The following is a 22,364-nucleotide window of genomic DNA, read 5'->3' on the forward strand; positions in this document are numbered from 1 at the left end:
GCAGTCACAAGGAGAGTATGATATGTTGTGCATACCAAAATGTTCGTGGTCTTAGGACTAAATCTATAGAATTCTTTAATAATATTTCTTCTTGTAACATTGATGTCATTGCTATTACTGAAACCTGGATATCTGATGATATTTTTAGTAGTGAACTGTTTCCCGGTAATTATGTTGTTTTTCGTAAAGATCGTAATTTAATGTCAAAGGGTATATATCGTGGAGGAGGTGTACTAGTGGCTCTTAACTCTTCTCTAAAAGTCACAATGCTGGATTTATCTATCATTACAAATTCGGTTCCCTCTATTGACATTGTTGGGGTAAAATTATTTAAAAAGGCTTATAATAAGCTTTTTATATTCGTGAACTATATTCCTCCATCTGTAAGTCTCAATGATATGGAATTATTTTTCGAAACATTCAATTCCACTCTTCAGTTACTCGACAGTGACAATATTATTATACTTGGGGACTTTAATGTTCCTAATTTTATGCATGGAATTTCTGATCGTTCCAGCCGATTGTTATATAATTTTCAGCAGTTCCAAAATCTTCGGCAACACAACAACATCTTTAATTTTCGTAACTGCATGCTTGATCTGGTATTCTCAAATGTCACCTGTGAGGTTGATCAACTTTGTAATCCGTTTGTACATGAGGATCGCCATCACCCGGCGTTGTATATTAAATTAAGTCTCCCAAATTGTGCTTATTCGGAATTTATCATTAATGATAGCTTAAATTCATACAACTTTAAGAAAGCCAATTTTGGTCGCCTTTATGAATTGCTTACTAAAATGGATTGGTCTGCTTTATATAACTCTACTTCGTCAGATGAAGGTTGTTCAATTTTTTATAATCAGTTGTATGAGGCATTCAGAGAGACGGTCCCAATTCTTAAGATTAAATCAGCTAACAAGCAATATCCCCCATGGTTTACAAGCCATGTTACTTCTTTATTACGGCAAAAATCGAAAGCATTTTCACAATATAAAAAGTTAAAAACGCGTGAGTCATATGAAACATTTAAATTTCTTCGCACAAAATGTAAGACCACTATTAATAATGCCTACAAAGATTATATTTTAAATATAGAAAGTAGTCTTCAAAATGAGCCTAAGAAACTTTGGGGGTATGTTCAAAGAAGGAAATGTTTATCGAGAATTCCAGGCATAATGAAATATAATGATTGTACTCTTGATAGTCCTGTTTGTATTGTTAACGCATTTGCGGATTACTTTAACTCAGTGTATTGCACGTCTAAACAACCTGTTAATTTCACTGATCAGTATGTTAATGCAAATGAATGTATTACTCTGCCACTTGTCACTGAAGATGAGGTTTCTTCAGCGTTGAAAAAATCTAAGAATAGTTTCACTATGGGCCCTGACGGAATCCCAAGTTTCCTGCTAAAAGACTGTGCTTGTGTGTTTGCCAAACCCTTGGCTTTTATATTCAATTTAATTATAAAAACATCCACTTTTCCATTAAGTTGGAAAACAGCAATAATCTGTCCTTCCTTCAAAAAGGGGGATTTAGCAGATGTTTCCAACTACCGACCTATTTCTTTGTTGAATAATTTTGCCAAAATTTTTGAAAGTATTCTATACAAATACATTTATAGAGAGGTTAAAAGATATATCAGTCCTTATCAGCACGGTTTTATGGAGAAACGTTCGACTGTAACGAACTTGGTCTGTTTTAGTCAATTCACTATAGAGGCTGTTGATAACAAACGTCAAGTTGATACTATTTATCTGGACTTCCAAAAAGCATTTGACCAGTTGGATTATTACTTGCTCCTAAAAAAATTAAATTACTTTGGTTTCTCGGATTCACTGATTACATTATTGGAATCATATTTGGTTGGCAGATCTCAGTACGTACAGTATCGTTGTCATAGGTCGAAGAAAATTTTTCCCGCATCAGGTGTGCCCCAAGGCTCGAATTTAGGGCCTCTGCTCTTTTTATTGTTTATAAATGACCTTGCTGATGTTATCAAAAGTGACAAATTACTGTATGCTGATGATTGTAAAATCTTTAAAATTGTAAATTCCATAGAGGATTGTAAATCTCTTCAAAATGATCTAGATGCTATTCAAAATTGGTGTCTAAGTAATCATCTTTTTTTGAATATCGGAAAATGTTTGGTTGTTACTTATTCTCGTAAACTCTCACCTATTATATCTCACTATCTCATTAATAACGTGAATATCAATCGTGTCGGCTCGGTAATGGATCTTGGGGTATTGTTTGATTCTGAGTTGACATTTGTCCCTCATATTGATAATATGGTGACTAAGGCTTACAAAGTTTTGGGTTTTATTTACAGAAATGCCAGAGAATTTCACCAAATAAGAACCTTAAAAATACTGTTTTTCTCACTTGTAAGAACTAGATTGGAGTATGGTTCAGTTGTGTGGCATTCCATGTATAAAGTTCACATACAGAAGATTGAGAGTGTCCAAAGAGGATTTCTAAAGTTTTTGGCATTTCGTGAGAGTGGGGTGTATCCCTCAAGAGGTTATTGCCATTCACTTCTATTGAGCAGGTTTAATATTGTTTCACTCAATACGAGGCGAATAATCTCTCATGTTAGATTTTTAGTATACTTGATTAACAACAAAATTGATTGCATATGGCTTCTTAGTAAAATTAACTTTTCGGTACCTAGATACACCACTCGACAACAAAATATGTTCTATTGCTCCAGTTGCAGAAGTAATTTGCTTATGATGTCTCCTATAGTTGGTATGTGTCGTTTCTTTAATAATATATCCATGAGGTGTGATTTAATAGACAAATTTTCAAATATTGTTGATTGCATAATTAATGAATATGGTGTTTAATTTTCGTGATTTAATTATCTTTCCCTGTTAATTGGTTTTTGTTACTGTTGGGAAAGATATTAATAACTATAATGTCGTACCTTGACTTAGCGAGGCATTCTATTTATGTTTTTGAAGATGCATTTTTCTCTGCCTTTCTAAGGCTGCATTTTAATGCAAGCACTACCTATTTCAGTTCAGCTATTGTCCACCAGGAGGGCATTGGTCCCTATATTACCAACCAGCTTTAGCAGCGCGTTTTGCCTTGCCTTTGTAAAGAGCCATTATAATGAATTCATACTGTGCATTATTTTACATTCCACTGAATGGGTTTTAGATTCGAACGATAAATTTGGACGTTGTTTAGCTGTGGTGGTATAATGTTTCTAACTTATTTCATTTTAGAACAGTACACCTTTCTTCTAATTACAACCGCAGTTTATTTTGTAGTTAATAATTTTACTATCCCACTTTAAATTCTGCCATTGTATATGAATTTGATAATTAATTTTTGGTAGATATGTACCCTTACAATAAACTAGGCAAGAATCAATATCAATAAGTCAAATAATGCTACAATGATATGGAGCCAACGTAATAGTTTTAATATTTGACAAATTGAATTTGTGGCTATAAAAAATTGCGCTCACATGCGAGCCACTCATTTCTTTTTTTGTTTGTATTTTACAGATTCAACCACTACGACATTTGTTGTTACGCGATTTGTCAATAACATTTAATTTTTATAGTTATATGGCAACAACCTACCGATTTTGACTTATCGATTCAAAGGAAAGTATTTTAATTTACCGACCCAGTCATATTTCCAACTTCATCAGTTCTCCATGTTTCAGGACTACTAGTTTACCAAAATGATGATCTCTAAATTCCATCTGTCTCTGTGCCGTCTGTCGTCTGGCGTCTGGTGTCTATCTCTTTCTTCCCCACCACCAATCCGATGATATCATCTCGCAATTGTGCGATAACAAATGTACTCCTGCATTTGCGGTTTATGAATTCGTGTTAAATTTATCTCCTCAATATCTAGATTTTTGGAAAAAAAATCAAAATTTTATAACAAGATTTTACAGTTTAACTTTGAAATTGCAAAATCGACTGCTGAAATCTTTCAAACGATTTAAGGTTATCGTAAGTATGGCAAATTGTTACTCAAGCCTTATTCGTTTATGCCTTCCCAAAAAATTTGTATCATCGAAAAATTTGCGCAAACAAATTCTATCTAAAATATGCAAAACATTTGTCCAGTTTTCCTAAAACTTGGAAGTACTGTCCTTGTTAGTATTACACTACACCTGTCCAGATAGATGTATATGGTCTTGTTAAAATGCTGATGACGTCATCTCAAAATTTTATGACGGAAAAACTCACATGAAACATACATAAAGCATGCCTCTTTTCTTTTACTCTAACACTACATCCACTTCTTGATTTCTAACTTATAAGGGTTATCATAAGAAAATGTAATTCTCAAATTCAAATTTTATGATTATTCCAAATATCTGGATATGTTATACTATACCTCAGGTGGAAGAGATGTTCTGTCTAAATAACTTTAGACCAAATATAGCCCCTAGAAAACATATAGTATCGTCACCGTGGAGCAAACCTGGCGGAAACTTAACAAAAACAAAAATTATTAACACCATTTGACAGACCGCGAAATTTAAAATGGTTTTATGTTGGATTTAAAGTTTTGTAGTTTATATACAAAATATGGAATAAAATATAATATTTAATCAAGAAAGTCTTATTTAATAATTATTAGTTATATTAATTGACAATTAATTGACTAAACAGAAAGACCACGCCAAGACCACGTGACAACAACGATTTACGCGCTGTCTACTCTCTGCTGACACTGTTGCAGTCAAAATGTTCATTCCGTCAATGTATACACTGACTAGCCAACGTATGCATTGACTGATTTGCTCAGTAAATGTGTTCACAATGGACGATCTGTGAGCTTTAACTAGTCAATGTATACATTAACGGTTCCCGCTTAGTCAAAGTATGCACCAAATAATACATGGTGACATAACCTCACATTGTACCTACTCAAAGTCATTTAATAGATAAGGTTGCCACATTGGGATGCCATATTGATACGTCACAAGGGGCTCTCAAATGGCGCGAAAATTGCCCGTTTTAAATACTCGAGTAACGCACTAAAAACGGAAACTTTTAATCAAGTGACCGCTTCTACTTCGCAAATTTCAATCCTGTGTAAAGAACAATTTAATAAACCTCAAGAAAAATGTTTTGCTGCCAGTAGAACTTGAAAATAACAAATGTGACACTATTAACTGATTTTTTTATGCAAAAAATCTGAAAATCTGCATTTACTGGTTTACTTTTTCCTTTCTAGTAATATATCAAAACATTTCATTTTAGCTTAGACAAAAATAAATTTAATTTAAGGCAAAATAGGGTTACACGAGTCGCAGTACTAACACCAAACGTCAGAATTAGCGGTACAGACTTAGATCATATAATAAATAGATACCAATACTCAAACTGAAAGCTGTGACTAGACATGAAGCTATCTGTTGTCGTATTCTACGTCAAGGGGAGTAGTATAATGCTATCCTTGTGTGATCACCACATCTTCATCTTTGTTATATGCATTTCATCTGTATATGTCTATTTCACTTCCATCCTTGTACCGCACCAGCGCAACAAATAGCTTTTGACAGATGTTTCTTCTAACCTCTCTTTCGAGTTGTTGTACAAAAAACAATTTTAGAATTTAGAACAAAGATCCTATTTTAAGTGATGTAGTCATAAAGGATCACAATTGCTGCCCAATAATTTACTATTCCTTTCGTTATTTACTGTGAATTATTTATAAAATCAAGCTGTCAACATCTTTCTTCCGAAGTTAGTTCAGACATACTTCCTAAAATTTAAGCGCGCAAAATTCAAATAGTGATCAGGCAAGGATAGCTTCATTGTAATCCCTCCATGCACGAGAGAGATGTGTGACAGGAGGATGTCGTCACAGGCTGTCCTAGGGAAAGAACACGGCATGGTGGTATCTATTTATTATATGATCTAAGGGTACAGATCGTACAGATTAAAGGCATCAGCTGATCGGTCACACCAACTCAAAATTACAAGTTACTAAAAATTCCCAAGTAATACCAACCTCATTTTGACGTCACATGGGGCTGACACCTCTCCTCCCCCGTAAGCGATTTTGCCCACATACTCGTTTATGTGGTAACCTGTTCTCTATTAACTAACCTTGGTACCTACTGATGTTTTAGCGGTATTTGTGATTTATTGTTTTTGTGTAGTGTGTAGTACATATTAAGTGTTAGTTTAATATTATCTACAATGTATAAAACTGCAATAAAAACAAAGTTTGTTGTCTTCTTCGTTATCGATTTCGACATGCTAATCCTTTCTTTTATTAATTTATTATCATCTGCAAACTTAAAAAAAACTAGCTACATGTGGGAGTAATTCCTGGAAGTTTTTTCATTTATCCTATCTTATCTGTACAGGTTTAGACAACAACGTAGAATGTTTAACTTTTTATGTTATTTCTATTTCTCCATAAGCATTAGTGAATATACTGTTCAGCACTTAACTCATTTTTAATAAAAATGTCACTTGTACTACTTCTTCTCTGAGCTCCTCAATTGTGATGTTTAAGTATTTCTTTTTATTGAAGCTTTGACTAACAGACTGCAGTAAATGCATACACTGTCTAGTGAATGTATACATTTACTAGTAAAAGTATCCATTTCCATGCGCAGTGAATACTTTGGCTAAAACCGTACGTCAATGTATACATTGACTAGTCAGTGTATACATTCGCTGAAATGTACGCTTTGACTGTAACATATGTATATACATTAAATTAACTTCATTAACACAAAAAATGATCATTAATTATTTCAGTTTTTGCTTTATTATAAACTGTAAATAAACGAATGACCAGTATCTAACGGTTTTCTATACTAATATGTGTATATTGTCCAAAATCAAAAATTGCAAAGAAAACTGCTGCTATACTAGTTCTCCAATATTACGCGCTAATTACCAATTATAACTTGTTTTACCAGGGCGCCAGGTGAAAATGTCGCAATAAACATTCGTATGGAGTTCATAATACTGAGAGAGCAGATACTAGTTACGTATTATACAAGTGACAATAAATAAACGAATGACCAGTATCTAACGGTTTTATATAGTAATATCTCTATATTGTTCAAAATCAAAAATTGCAAAGAAAACTGCTGTTATTTTAGTTCTCTAATATTACGCGCTAATTACCAATTATAACTTGTTTTAGCAGGGCGCCAGGTGAGAATGTCGCAGTAAACATTCGTATGGAGTTCATAATACTGAGAGAGCAGATACTAGTTACGTATTATACAAGTGACAAAAATAGGCCCTTGACGAAATCCCAGATGATTCAATTTCAAAATTAAGATATTATGATTAACTCTATCAAATGTTTTAGCGAAATATGTACAGACTGAGTCAACATGAACGCATATAACGTGTCAGTAGATTCGATAGAGATGAATTGTCGTTCATCGGTATCACATAGCTAGTTTTCCACCATTTCAGAAACTTAGAGTCATTAAGGACTGAATGAGAATAACAATGGGACTGATATAGTATACATACATTTTTTCAGAAGTACTTCTAGCTAGGGACTCCATCCAAACCAAAAAAGCAAAGGTCTCATTGTCTCATAACTCATCAGTTCCAAAGTTGAAGGGGCCCCCTGCCCGGATGACGACTTTACAGCGGCATTGTACAAATATGACTCGCTAATAACCAATTATAATTTGTTTTAGAGAAGCGCTAGGTGATTTTATCACAGTAAATATTAGCAAAACTCATACCTACCTACCTATATTTACAGATTTGCCATAAATTTCACAATGTTTGAATAAAATCTTTCTTTTTCAAATTACTTAATTCAATTTATTCAAAGCATTATTTTATTAAAAAAAAAAAATTGGCCTACCGTATTAAATAGAACTTCCCTCGCTATCCAACAAATCCAACTTCTTCGAACAATTATCGAATTTGATTTTGTTAATGTAATTTTATTTTTTATGATAACGTCTATAATTTAAAAAAATTAAGATAGAGTTATGTATATGGACTGTTGGGTACAGATAAAAAACCTGTTATGCGTAAGTTTCAAGTAAGTTTTTCCATAATAACATTTTTATAATACATAATATCGTCAATATTTTAACAAAGCACGTACATCAATTTGCGTAGGTGCAGTGTGTTTCTAATAATAGCAGCACTATTTTCTCAAACTTTTGAGAAAATGGGGTGAACGTTGTTGGTTCGCTCAATAAAATAAATTATTTTGTTTTTTTCATGATAGAAATAATATTATAGTGTTAATCGCTTATAAAATACGGTGTTCAAAATTTATAAAATACTGCGTCCGTAGTTTATAAACTACGCTCGTAGTGTAAAATACGTGAAATGCAATTCAATTATACAAGACGACCCTTATTTTGAGCCTGGGCGGTGAAAGTGAGTGGAAAGCAAAAAACACAGCTAACTTGACGTCAATTTTTTTGATGGTCCGTTAAATTCTTGATGATAATCAAGGAGAATTCCCCTAACCTCAAACGTCAAAAGACTGACAAATTGAGGTTAAGTGGGGAAAATGAATGTGTGGAGTTAATAATTGGTATCTAACCAATAATTAAAATAAAGCAACTTCAGTTATAAATATTATTTTGATATGCTATGCACTCTGAAGTGAACGTTGAATGTCACTTTCGTTTCAGAAATAATTGCCGAAGAGATATTTGGAATACTGTGCTCTTTACCCACCAGAAACAATCTCAATTATTTAGGTACATCCTCTCACCAAAAATAGGAAATAAACTAATGTAATACAACCAGAATTAATTATGTATATTGTAGTAAGCCGTTTCGAACCAAATTTCCGCGCGCTAAACCTTTGGTAAGAAAAGGGGTAGAAATGAAAAGAAACGAAAACCACTAATAAGGAGATGTGCAGAAGGGTCGTGTTTGAGAGGGGTGAGTCGCGCCATATTGACTTCGTCTTTCTTTCGAGTAAGACGTCAAGTTGGTGCTCCCTGCGTTTTCCATGTGTCTGTGCGTTGTTTGTTTCCTGTTTTTAGCGGCGATTCCTTCTAACGGAGTTCCACCCCCCGGACGAACCAGGGAACGTAAGAATTCTCTGCTCCGTTTCGAACAGAGAGAGGCTTTATTTCGTTGGTGAGCACGTGTTTGGTTTGAAGATCCGAGAGGTATGTTTTCCACGTGATTCCTTGTGTGCTGATGGAAGAAGCGGCGTTGCTTCTCGATGGTTACGGAGTATGTGACACGCGGGGATCCCACGTATGTGAGCTTCGCGTGTGTGACACATACGCGAACGGAAGCTACAAAATGGCGACGCCTCCGGATGACGCCGTGGCCCTTAATTTTCGTACTAACCTTTTCAACATAATTTCAATCCGTTTAGTAGGGCTTTTCAGGGAATTACGTTAGCTAGGACAGTTTTATTTAGCAAATGTTTTGCGGAAAGTTTAGATGGCAATTTTCGAGTTATTATTTTGCGTTGCATAATTTCAGCACGTGTGAGTAAAGTAAATTCAAACGTAATCTGAATAAGTTAATCTTTAACAAAATAACGCTGAGAACGGCATCAGAAAAAATAATAATATCATTATCTGGGGGACGGGGGGTTTCTTTTGTGTTAGCTGCGTTACCTGTGCGTTTATTGTAAACTCTAATTCTGGAAAATTCCATGTAGTTTTCAAATATTCAATAAAAAAAAAAATAGAAAGGAGAAAGTGGTAGGGTGCAGAGTACGGGGTGTTGACCGGGAAATTTCAAGGGCGTCCTTTGTAAATTTTTGTATTAGTTATTGAGGATTCGTTATTGACCGAAAACATTGTCGATGAATTTGAAACCATGTTTTTTGTGTACTCCGTCCTGTACCGTACTAAGGTGGTGAAGGAAACACCGGAGCTAGTGAACGTTTATGATTGGCTATGTCTTATTTATTTTGCATGTTTTATGTGTTGTTTTGTTTATTTCGTATGTGTTTTTATTTATGTGTATTGTGTTTGGGGGGGGGAGGGTTTGTTTGTTTAATTCGGTAAACAACGTAACGTGGTAAAAATCATTTTAATGCAGTTATAACTTCTTTATTTAATATCATTATTTTAATAAAATCCATAGCTTCTTTGTTATTATCAGATAAATACTTTGATAAAAATCAGCGAAGTAAATGTAGCTTAATTTAATAAAATCATTGCTAAAATGTGAATAATATAATCTCTTTCAAACTTCTTGTTGTTTAAAATCATTGATACAAACATGAATAATTTCTTATTTCATTTTCTTGTTGTATAAGATTGTTGATCACACGTGCATAATTTAATCCCATTTAATTTTCTTTATTTAAAAAAAGGTGTTGATGACAAAATTAAATTTTGTTTATTGCTTGTCTGAAATCCAAATACTCATTTTGATAGCGCTAGTTAACTTGGGGGTCGTGTGGTGTGGACGCGGTGGCGTCGACGCCTCCGTGCGGGTGGTTACGGGTTTTGCTGGACTTCCGACCTTGGCTGACTAGGAGTTTACTCAGCTGGCTTATTGGCGGGGGCAGGAAGGTCAACCTAGAACATGCGGGTGCGTAAGACCACACCCGTGAAGTGGTGAGGCAGGGCCATGTGGGCCTTCACGAGAAGTGTGGCTGTCGCCTACACCCGCTGTGCGCCCCCATCTTGTTTGTAGAGGCCACACCACCGTAATATCTGGAACGTTGCCATCCATTTACTTTTCCGAGAATTCCGCGACCTTTAATTTTGTTTATTGTTGTACTTGTGAGGTTGCTGATATTTTGTTATGTTCTCAGGTTTCAATGAAAATAAAGTTTTTTTTTTCTCTAAGGAATAAATTCTTTAGGTCCTTCTGGGGCCCAATGTCAAGGCCCCTTGAGTCCTTATTGAGTTTATTTCTCATAGTTTTTTTTTCCATATATAAGTTTTTTAAATCCGTCACTCTTCCCGCTCCGCAGTGCGTCAATTTGTATGAACGAACGCCTCCCGCTATTTTTCAAAACACAATGTAGGGTCTCACTTTTGCAGACGATCACAGCCAAGGCCAAATTTCAAATTTTGTTCAATATCATTTTAAGGCGGGAGGTTTGGGTTATCAAAGTATAGTTAGTTTTGTTATACTCTTTATTGTTTTAGGCCAATTATTGTACATTATTATTTTAGAAATATACTATATCAGTGGGGGTGTCTGCAAAGTTAATTTTACATTTCTTATGTATGCATACAAAATATTCCCAGGTCGGTGTCCTATTTGGTTAGGATATGTTTGGGCAAATTGTTGACAGAATGCCATTTTTGGAAAAACACCATCATTATATTGAAGGTACGTTCTAAAATGTTGATAAACGAATTCCTTCTCTTGAACAGTCCAACGTGCTTTACTAGTTCGTTTCCTCCTCCTTGGACTATTATTTAGAGTTACTAAAATTTCTTGTGTGGTTGGAAATCTGCTTTGAGGGCTTTTATCTAAAACACAAGAAAGACAAAATAATTTCGCTTTAACAGTGGTACGAAAACAAGAAGTATAAGTCTTAACACAAACAAATTTGGTAGAGTTGAGAAACAATGTTACCAGGGTGAAAGTGCAAACTTAAAAAAATTATCTACCAAAATCATGTACATACATATTTGCTGAATCTAATGTAGGGTATAACAAATGTAATTTAAAATATTGAAATAATAAGTAAGTAGGTTGATCTTACCTGGAGTAGAGCAATTCTTCTTTCGGCGTATTTTTGTTTGCCGATTTCCACTTGTTGTTGCTTTCTCTGTATTTAAAGACGTTACTTGTGTTTCTATGGATGTTTTCAACATATCAACCATGTCGGATACAGCTTCTTCAGTTTCTCCGGTTTCCAATAAAATTTCAGGATCATGTGATACATTAGACTCATCATCATCTAAATGTGGGCGTATTTCAGCTTCAGGTTGCACATTTTCATGGTGATGCTTAGCTAGATCAGTATCAATATGTTGGCCATTCAGGTCATCAAACAATTCTTCATCAACCTCATCACCTACATCGTTTATTTCACTCACTGCTGGTAACATAACTTCTAATTCATCTAAAGTTTTTCCTTTAAATTTGTTTAAGTCTCTGCCACTTTGTAACATAAAAAACTTGGCTAATTTCGTAATTTGTGTTACTTCTTCATTTTGCCTATAATGTCTTCGATGCACTTCAATGTTGTGGCCCATAAAATCAGACAGTTGCTGAACCTCATTATCATTGAGAATTAAAATCTGTGCCACTGTTGCGATTTGTTTCCTCAATGCAGTTGAACGTAATCTAATTGGATGTTTGGCACCACAATTAATAGAAAATTCATTGAGAGCTACTGAACAGCTCAGATGCTGAGATTTTAATGGCGCTCCAAATAAGTATGGGTTCTCTTCTTTTACTCCTGCTTGCTTTCTGAGTGACAAAAATAAATCGATATATCTAAAAAATACAGTACACAATAGATGAGAGTGATTTAATTTTTTGTTAAACTTACTGTATTTGTTCATCATCCAACAGAACAGGAAGAGGTCTGCTTCTTTTAGCCATGATTAGCATCCGGGTAAAATGATTTGCAAGCAGTTGCTCTAAGTTATTTAATCCTGCACACTGTTTTTTCTCTAACTTAGATTTTTTTTGGTAGTCTGCTAAACGTATGTTACTTATTTCTCCAACACGTCGCCTATTAAAAATTAAAACATGAAGCATAACAGACTTTCCTAATTTGCACCAGTGGGCGTAGTTAAATCCAGATTGTTTTAATTTATTGCAACTGTAAGACGCTTGAGCCTTAATGTAATCTGTTAACGCCGCTACATCACATGGCAACGGTAATTGTTTATTTTTTTCTATTATATTTCTAACCGTATTTATTCTGGCAGTTTTTGAAACTTTCATTTTAAAGTCGTTGTTATGGACGGCGAGAAAGGCATCAGTTCGTTGAACTTGTGGATCCTGCATTGTTAATCCTTTTTTCAAAAGTTCACTTTTTAAAAATGTACCACAATTTTCTAATAAAATTCTGAAATGTGGAATAACCGTAGGAGTGGTAAGCTCATAAGTTTTTATCTTTAAACCGCTCAGTAAGTAGACAGTCTCAATTATCGTATCGTATTTAGTGGGATCCAGGCAATCAGAAAATTCGCTGATTTCACTATCTAGAAGGCGTGCTTGTATCAAAAGTTTTGCACCTCTTCGAAGTTGTTGACGAGTGTTTGCATTTTGTCTTTCTTCACTCATGTGCTGCAAAGCCTTGTTTTTGGCATAAAGTAATAAAGTGGAATCAGTTCTAACAACGTCTCCAACTTCGTCATTTTCCATGGACGCAAGTAATCTCTTCACAAGATTGTTTACGTTAAGTGTTGTTTCATCAGAATCTTCTTGTTGATTCTCAGTATTAAATCTTGCCAGTGGCAATACTCTTTGGCGATTAGCTGGACGTTCAGTACAAATTCTGTTGTGCCGAGAATAGTTATTTGGTGCAAAAAGTCCACCACAATTACAGCAATTTACAAATTTAGCGACTGGCACCATCTTTGAAGCACGAATAGAAATTCTGTTATGAGGATCAGATCTTGCGTTATGTACACTGTCAGACTTTCTCCTCAAAGCAGTCAAAGCCTCGTGGCGTGCCTTACTTTGTTTTTCAAGCAAAATAATTGTCTTAACTTCTTCTTCTTCAGCATGACATTTTACAAAGTGTCTTCCTATAGATGTTCGCATTTGATCACAGTACATACAAAAATGGTATTTACTCTTTTTATCAGTTGGTATTCTACAAGATTTTGGTCCTACTTCTTGATTTATATGTTGTTGAACCAGAAGAGGAGTCAGATTAGTTTTCATGTGAGGAAAAAAAGATTCCATTCCAAACAAAGTATCAGGACTGAGGAAACATTTATTGACATGGAACTCCGCCTTCCGCTCATCTTTATCTCGGACTATTGTTCCAACGTTAGAGTATGCACCTTCTGATTTAAAATAACCTGTAAAGCATATAATGTATTGTAGCAATCATTACCTATATAGGACTTTATGTATACTCACTGCACACATGATCGTTGCTATTAGTTTTATTTTCGTAAAGAAAACCAGTAAGCGTTTCTTTGACGCAATTAAGGTGGCAGGAATATTGTCCTCGATGTAACGTATGGTTAATAATAACTTCAACATTTTGGCCCTTAAATGTTACTATTGCTAACTGTGAAGGCATATTACTACGGGTAGGTGTATTTTCTTCTAGGGGGCAGTTTGGTATCATCATCGAGCATGTAGGGGAAGGTGTGATTCTAGTCATTCTGGAAAGTATGCCAGCGTCGGTAGACTCGCTTTCTTCAGAAGACGGTGTTCTTAGAAGGGATAAACCTATTAACAAATATAGCAAGTTTTTTTGAAGCTTCTTTATCTACATTTCAGAGTATCTCAGATAAAATTGTAATGTAAGGATTTATTAAAATATGTTAAAAATATACAGGGTGAGTCACTAAGTCCGCGTTCCTCGATGTTTCATTAAATATTAGCAATTGAGAAGAAAGATCAGGACCAAATTTGTACGATTCTTTGAGGACTATACTCTCAAATTATTTTTAACTGTAATGTATTTTTTAGCAATGGAAGGGTTCCCAAAAAAATCAGAGTAAAGTTTTTTTCAAAATCTGTGTTGCAATACTTTGTGTAGCACCTAAAGAAAGGTACGCGCTTTGTTATGGTATAAATGGCATTCAATTTTCGTATTCATAGCGTTTATCAAAATGTTTTAATTGTTAGAACTCTCAAATATCGATATTTCAGTTTTCTCAAATAAAATACCTACCCCTTTTTTCATACCTGCGTCTTATTTTTTTTCTTTATAATTGAAGATGATAGTTACTGCGTTTTTTACTTTTTTGATATAGACATTAACATATTAAAAAAATGAGGACAAAAATTGAATAAGATACGATCATAAAATACAGGCTGTTCGTCTGATGAACTGAAATATTGACATGTTAAAATTATAAAGTTTAATTTTTTTAAACACTGTGTATATTTGTGAGTGTATAGCCTAAGAATCAAAATATGTAAAAATATATAGGATGTTTTATTAAAAAAAAAACTAACGTGTGAGTTACGCTTTAAAAACAGAACCCTTAGTATAGTTAAAAATAACATAACTGTACAACTTTGGTCGTTAACTTTGTTCTATTTGTAATAGTAAATGAGATATTGAAAACCCCGAGTTTAATGTTTCATCCTGTAATAAAAAAAACGTTGGCTAGCAACATATGCGTCATTTTTACATTGTGCTAAATTAAGTTTCCTCCTTCAAGCCAAAAACAATGGTGTATACAAAATTTCAATATCTTTATCTGTTTTGAAGATATAAGATCACAGAATTTTATCTGGGACACCTGGATAATACATATATATATATATATATACTATTTTACCTGATGTAGGAAAAAGCTGACGTCTAACATTACTGCGAATATCATCAACTTGAAATGTTGGTGATGAAATGTGACTGGATCCCCTACTTGAACAGGAAGTGGTTGGTTGATAACTATCACCAGAGTCTTCATACGGCTCCTCATCGGTGTCAGAAATCTCATACTTACTAGTCTTCGAAAGTTTTATTTTGTTCTAAAACGATAGCCAGATTATTTACATTTGTTCTTTGTAAACTGTATTTCATACCAGTTGAATACTATTAGCAATTTTTATAAACGACGATTGTAATTGATCTTTCATCCTAGACAATGTTTTGGGATCTAAAAAAAACACAAATTGTTATTGTACTTTCTATGTAACATCAACTCACCTCCTGAAAACAGTAGTGAAGATTTGGGACTTAATTTTCGTTTTCCTACGTAGATATTTCCTTTGGACGACTTATAGAGCTTACTGCATGAAACAGATTCCTAAAATATACAAACATACATATTATTACACTTCACATTAGTGGAGAACTAAAAACAGTTTTAGAATATTAATCCGACATTTATCGACGTTCAGTTTTAAAGAATTTCAAAAAATGATTATTAAAATACAGCGCGATCAATATAATACTGTTTAGATTGGCAATTCTGGGAAATTTTGATCCAAATGACCGGTGCTATGTCATTTTTAAGCCCTCAAGGGACTTTGGATATGAGACTTATATTAATATGTAATCAGTAGTAATTTTTAATTTAAAATAAATGTCACTGTCACCCTTGTCAATTTTGACAACAGTGACAACAGGAAATAACGTCGGCAGACAGATGTAATTGTTAATCACGTTGTTTAACCATTTGGTGAAACGAACATTAACAAAATTTTTCTATTCATCTCCATTTCCATAAAAAATATTGTTATCGAATCCATTGGAAAACTAGCTACATTTATATTTTCTCAATGAGTCATGACCCCTAAAGTACAAAATATAGGTTTTCTGTTTTCGTCTGTCTGTGTCAATTTTTGTTAGGCAGATAATCTCTGAAACTATATAAATATCATGTAGGTGATAAAATGCTACCCAAACTTTGTCTAATCATATCCATCAACAATGTGATCACATCACCTCAAAATTGTACATACTAAATGGGTTTTAAATTGTATAAAATAACGTAGTCCCACACGTGTGGTTTATGAGTCCGTGTTGAGTTTTTACCCTAGATATATGGATTTTTGGGGGGAAAAAAATTAACGTTTGTAACATTTTGCAATTTAATTTTGAATCTGCAAAACCGAATGTTTTAAAATGTTCCAGACGTTTTAAAGTTACTGGAAACATGGTAAAGTTTTAATCGAAATAAATAAATCCTATCGAAAATGTGCAAAATATGATACGCCTTTGATTGTGATTTACCACTGCATCAATTTTTTGGAATGACATATTCATAAAATAAATTTATGTAATGTTAAACTAAATATAGAGAAGCGTGCTACGCGTATGTTTCAAATAAGTTTTTCCCTCACATAATTTTGTGATGACGCCATCAACATTTTTGCGAAGGTTTATACATAGATGAATATAGATGCGACATAGAGGCTGCAAAACCACCCTTATTTACATTGAAGTCCCCAACCCCCAAAAGCAAGCGGCAAATTTAAATACTCGATACCAGTATAAACCTTGTTTCACTATAATTGTAATTCGTGTGATCTGAATGAAAGTGAAGGAAACAGTAAGCAGCTTGTAATATTCTGATAAATCTAGTGTCAATTTGTAAAATAAAACGTGTCGTTAAAAATAATATGACATTTATTCTAGTTAATTTTACTCCTAGTTACAAACACTGCTACCAACATAAATTGAGGAGTCCCCAGTGCCTCAACCGTCATTTCATTTAAACTATGCCACTTCTCTATGTTGTCCGGTTTATATATGAGTTTGGATAAGTGCAGTCTAACACTAATAATAACAGCATTGTATTCCCAAATTTTTGGAAAAATGGAATGAGCCTTCCCTGATTTAACCAATAAATAAACAATAATTTGTTTGAGTCATCTGTATAAGCAATTCCAAAAAATATGAATGTAATGTTAAGTCACAAGTACAGACCCACCATATTCTTCACATTTTAGATAGCATTTACTCGGCAAAAATTTGAGGTAACGTCATCAAATTTTGGAGGAGATAAATAAATATATTTTGTTTAATAATTTACCATGCTCGAGATAACTTTTAAAACGTCTACAAGATTTCGAAGCATTCGGTTTTGCAGATTCAAAATTAAATTGTAAAACATTGTTATAAAATTTTGCTCTTTTTCCAAAAATCTAGATATCTCGTGGATTCACAAACTACACTTGTAGGCGTATGTTATTTTATTCTATTTAAAATCTATTTAGTAGGTACAATTTTGAAGTGACGTCATCACATTACCGGTAAGGATGATTAGACTAATCATCAGAGAGCGGAAAATATGCAGCAAAATTTTGGGAAATATGATCATATGATATGCATCAAATGTATGCAAATATGCAGTAACTTTCTTAATATATGCAGAGATATGCAGTTGCATATGCTCCAAAAATTAAAAAAAACGTAATAACCGAACTAAATTTATTTACAAATTGCAAAAACACTCACATTTTTTAAGATAATATTCTTATACTAAAAAATAAATACAGGTAAACAGAACGAATTAAAAAATGGTAGTAATCGACTATTTAATTACTATTTTGGTAACAATTTATTTTTATATATTTTTAGAAATATTCTAAAACGTTTTTCCGGTGATTCTAAAGTATGTATTTGTAAATAGAAAAACTGCGTACTGCGTCCACAGATGTAAGAATGCTTACCGGATTAGAGCAGGCGCGACAAAACATAGTTCCTTCTTGAAGAACAAGTTCAGGAAAAGGTTTAATCCATAAATTAATTTGAGTTACTTATCTATATGTTGACACACCTCTATCGCTTTAAATGCTTAAATGCAAACGCCCGATGAAAAATAATAGGATAACGTCCCTTCGACCACCATAAAACATACCATTAATACACTTAAGTAACGAACAAAAATATTGGGAATAAACGGTATTTCCAAAAGTAATTAGGACCCGATTTGACCTGGAAGCATGGCTTAACACCCAGTGGTTCCTCCAAACTACCATAAAACCCAAACCTTTCTCAGTTATTTGAAGCTCAGGACAATATTTGCAATATGATTCATGAAATTTCGTCTTTCTAGATAAATGCCGATAGAATGACAATCATTTTGCAAAATATGCACCCGTTACGTGAAATATGCAGCAGAAGGCAAATATATGCAAATATGCAATTTTTGTTGATAGCTGTATTCATTTTTAATTAGCATGATTTGCTCACATATTAAATATCAAGACTTATATGCAAAAAATTACGGATATGGAAATTTCATAAAATCCGCTCTCTAATGATTACACAAAGTTCGGTTAGCGTTTTACGATCTTTGTGATACTCATAATACATATATAAATTTGTCAACAATCGGTCCGATAGTTTCGAAGATTATTATCTGTACCAAATTCGACACAGATGGCGGACAAGCAGAGTGACAGACAAAAACAGGAGACCTATGATTTTGTACTCTAGGGGTCTCTCTCACAGAAACGCCCGACGGCCCCGATTACAATACTTCCTAAGATTATGCTTGGGAAGCAAAAACTACATTTAGAAATATCAACATTAAACCTTTGTACTAGTAAAAATTTAAATTGGTTTATTGAAATTTCCTGTACAGACAGCTTGTATCTCAATCATTCTGAAAACCGGTTTGTCAATTTAAAAAATTGTCGTTGTTGATAATCTGACATTACTACCATTAATTTTTAAAATTAGTTCAACACTTCACGGTTGACAATTCGAGATCTTAACTGTACCGACCTTTTTTTTTTCGAACTCATACATATAATATTCATCATTACTTAAATGGTATGTTTATACAGGGTAAGTTACTGCGCGTACGATCCTCGATATCTCATAAATTATAAGATTAAAATTTACTGACCAAAGTTACATAAATTGTGGAAAAATAAAACAGAGGTTCGTACTTTGTTGTGGAATACATTAATTTGAGTTTTAATATACCGAGTGTTTATTAAAAAAAGTGGTTGAAAGTTGTTTTGACAGAACTTCCGTGGCACCTAGCGTAAAGTACAAGGAAACATATCCAGTATTTTCGAGTTGAGATTTTTCTTCTTAAACAATTTTGTGATGGCGTTATCAAGATTTTTGCAAGGACACGTATATCAACTTGGATTGGTGCAGTGCAATACTAAACTATTCCCAAAAATTACTGGGAATATGGAGTGAACCGTTCCTGATTTAATCAATAAAATAAACTGACACACTCATTAATTTTTTTGAGCCACTTGTTTTATGCACATCTAAAACTAAAAAATATGAATGCAATGATTAAGTGTAGACTGATCATATTTGTACATTTTAGATAGGATCTATATGGCAAAATTTTGCGATAACGTCAACAATTTTTTGGGGTTGATAAACATATACATTTTGATTAAAAAGTTACCATGCTTACAATAACTTCAAAATGTCTCCAAGATTCCAAAACATTCGGTTTTGCCGTTCCCGATTAAATCAATAAAATAAATCCACGCATTTATACATTTTTTGGGCCATCCTGTATAAGAAATTAAAAAAATATGGATTGAATAATAAATCACAAGTGAAAACTCATCACATTCTGCACATTTTAGTTAGAATTTATTCGGCAAAATTTTGAACTAACGTCATCAATTTTTTTGAGGAGATAAGTAAATATATTTTAATTAGAAATTTATTAATTTATATGTAATAAACGTTTTTCCTCTTCCACGTTTTTATTTTTTGTTCAAGGATACCTTCGCGTTTTTATTTTTTGTTCAAGGTTACCTTCCAACAATTACAAAATAAAAAGTTTTCCAAGCATATTAACAAGATACATATTAACATTTTTTTTTACTTAGTTTTTATTTTTTTTCTTTTTTGTTGAATATTTTCTATAACTGGGGTAAATATTTTCTGCAATTTTTTATTCTTTTCAGAGACACACCAACATATAGAAAGAAAAAGAACATAAAGTAGAGTAAGATGCAGTAATAAATATATGAAATATCGATATTTTAAAATTGTAATATTTTAAATTTATTTTGATAGCACTCTGTGTAGTAAAATTTAATTTAAATGACATCACGACAAAGCACGTACCTCTCCATAAAATATTGTAACAGATTTTAGAAATAATCCGAATACGATTTCTTTTATGAACCACTTTGCATTGCTAAAAATTGTAATAAAACAGAAATAACATGGTAACACCACATTAAAATTGTAAAAATAAACCATGGCCATATAACCTACGACTAAAAGGTAAGTTGTATGTTACTTGTCGTATGTAGAACACTCTGTATAGTTGAAGATAATTTTATTTTATTATACTCAAAGAACCTTAGTTATAACTTTGGTCTTTAACTTTTTCTTCAGTCTCTAATTGTTAAGGAAATATCGACGACCGCGTATTTTGCGACTCAGCCTGTATATCAGTTAAAACATTTAAAGTATTAACATCCATTAGTACAGATTAACAGTTTTTTTTAGTTGTTCTGTTATCAATTAATTTTGGTCGTTTGCGGCTGATAACAAAAATTGAAACAATCAAATACCTGATTATTGTACCACATTTTTTAATAGAACAATGAATAAAATAGGTTTGGTAGGTCTTGTCTGTCTGACGAAAAAAATCATATTATATTAAAACTATGCGGTACAATCGCCTCATTTTCTACTTACCGTACTCATTGGCGTTTTCATAATTATATGCAATAACTTGACGACACTACACCTGAACACGTCTAATAATGAGTGCATCCTTGCAATTGCAGACTACAGTGACGCGAGCGCCTTCTCCCGCCACAATCTACCCTGACTTGCGAAACGAAGTCTAGTTTGAACCGGTGCAACTCCAGAGGAAGTTGGCATGTTTTGCAGACAAAAAAAGCAATAGTTACATCTTCGTAAATCAAACTCAATCTAAGCAGTGGCGTAGAAGAAAATCTACGAATGTGCTTAAAATATTATTATTCTAATTTAGTTTTAATATTCATAAACCTACCCTGCGTCTCAAAAATTATGTACCCTTTTGTTTAATTTTTAATAACTGAGAACAGGTAAATTAAATTTATCACGAGTCACGAGTAAAATGTCTACGAAACGCTTTTTTTTGAGTAGAAAAAATATGTACAGAGTATGCTATGATATGATAAGCGAGATGAAATTAAAAAATTTAAATGAAATGAGTAAATTGTATGTGGATGAGTAATAGCAATGCATTCTCAATTCTCAAAATACTACACTAATTAAGATTCTTTGCAGTTGGAGAACGCGTTTTCGCCGTACAGTGACAATACAACGTCAATAGTAATCGAGTCCATTGGCCGACTTGCCACTTTCATGTTTTCTCAACGTTTCATGACCACTAGAGTACGAAAAAGTGGACTCCTGTTACCGTTTGTCTGTTTGTTTGTTCCTGTCAGTTTATATTAAACAGATTATAGAGCCAATTCTGCATCGAACATGTTAAAATTTAAAGAATGTTAAAAAATAAATAGCCAATCAGATTTATGAATTTAACTCTTTACTATGAAAATTAGCAATTTAATACCCTTTAAATTTAACAGGTTTGATTCAGAATTGCCCCTAATTTTTGAAAATAGTGGCCCGATTGTTGTAAAATTTTCTGTATGTGTTATGAATATCAGGTAGATGCTAAAATACTAATTAAAATTTGGCTAATGATCCCTGCCATCAATGACGACAATAATATAAAATAAGATACTCTTGCACTTTTGATGTATTAACCCGCGTTGAGTTTTCACCCTAGATATCCAGAATTTTGCACGTCATCTCATTGTTGGTGTGGACAAGACAAAGTTGGCTTAGCGTTTTAACCATCTGCATGTTATTCATAATACAAGTATAGA

At 33.2% G+C, this 22,364-nt stretch overlaps 1 protein-coding gene across 1 annotated transcript; it reads right to left on the minus strand.

Annotated features, from left to right (window-relative positions):
- Positions 1 to 11,041: 11,041 nt before the first annotated feature.
- On the minus strand, positions 11,042 to 21,491 carry LOC135120308 (uncharacterized). The gene is made up of 8 exons (XM_064044610.1): positions 21,175 to 21,491; positions 15,736 to 15,835; positions 15,612 to 15,685; positions 15,365 to 15,557; positions 13,983 to 14,300; positions 12,433 to 13,921; positions 11,638 to 12,377; positions 11,042 to 11,401 (listed from the first exon to the last, which is right to left on the minus strand). Exons 1-8 carry the CDS (start codon positions 21,250 to 21,252, stop codon positions 11,106 to 11,108), a joined length of 3,288 nt encoding a protein of 1,095 aa, XP_063900680.1. The 5' UTR covers positions 21,253 to 21,491; the 3' UTR covers positions 11,042 to 11,105.
- Positions 21,492 to 22,364: the final 873 nt, after the last annotated feature.

The sequence above is a fragment of the Zophobas morio genome, unplaced genomic scaffold, assembly GCF_036711695.1.
Source record: "Zophobas morio isolate AGI-343-1 ecotype UQ-CSIRO unplaced genomic scaffold, CSIRO_AGI_Zmor_V1 ptg000374l, whole genome shotgun sequence".
Lineage (NCBI taxonomy): Eukaryota > Metazoa > Arthropoda > Insecta > Coleoptera > Tenebrionidae > Zophobas > Zophobas morio.

Excerpts from the sequence above, each read along its gene's own strand:
- LOC135120308 (XM_064044610.1), bottom strand. The coding sequence starts at position 21,252 with ATGCACTCATTATTAGACGTGTTCAGGTGTAGTGTCGTCAAGTTATTG. Across the intron at positions 15,558-15,611 it reads TTGCTAATAGTATTCAACTG|AACAAAATAAAACTTTCGAA; the intron begins GTATGAAATACA and ends CTATCGTTTTAG. Across the intron at positions 13,922-13,982 it reads TAGCAACGATCATGTGTGCA|GTTATTTTAAATCAGAAGGT; the intron begins GTGAGTATACAT and ends TATGCTTTACAG.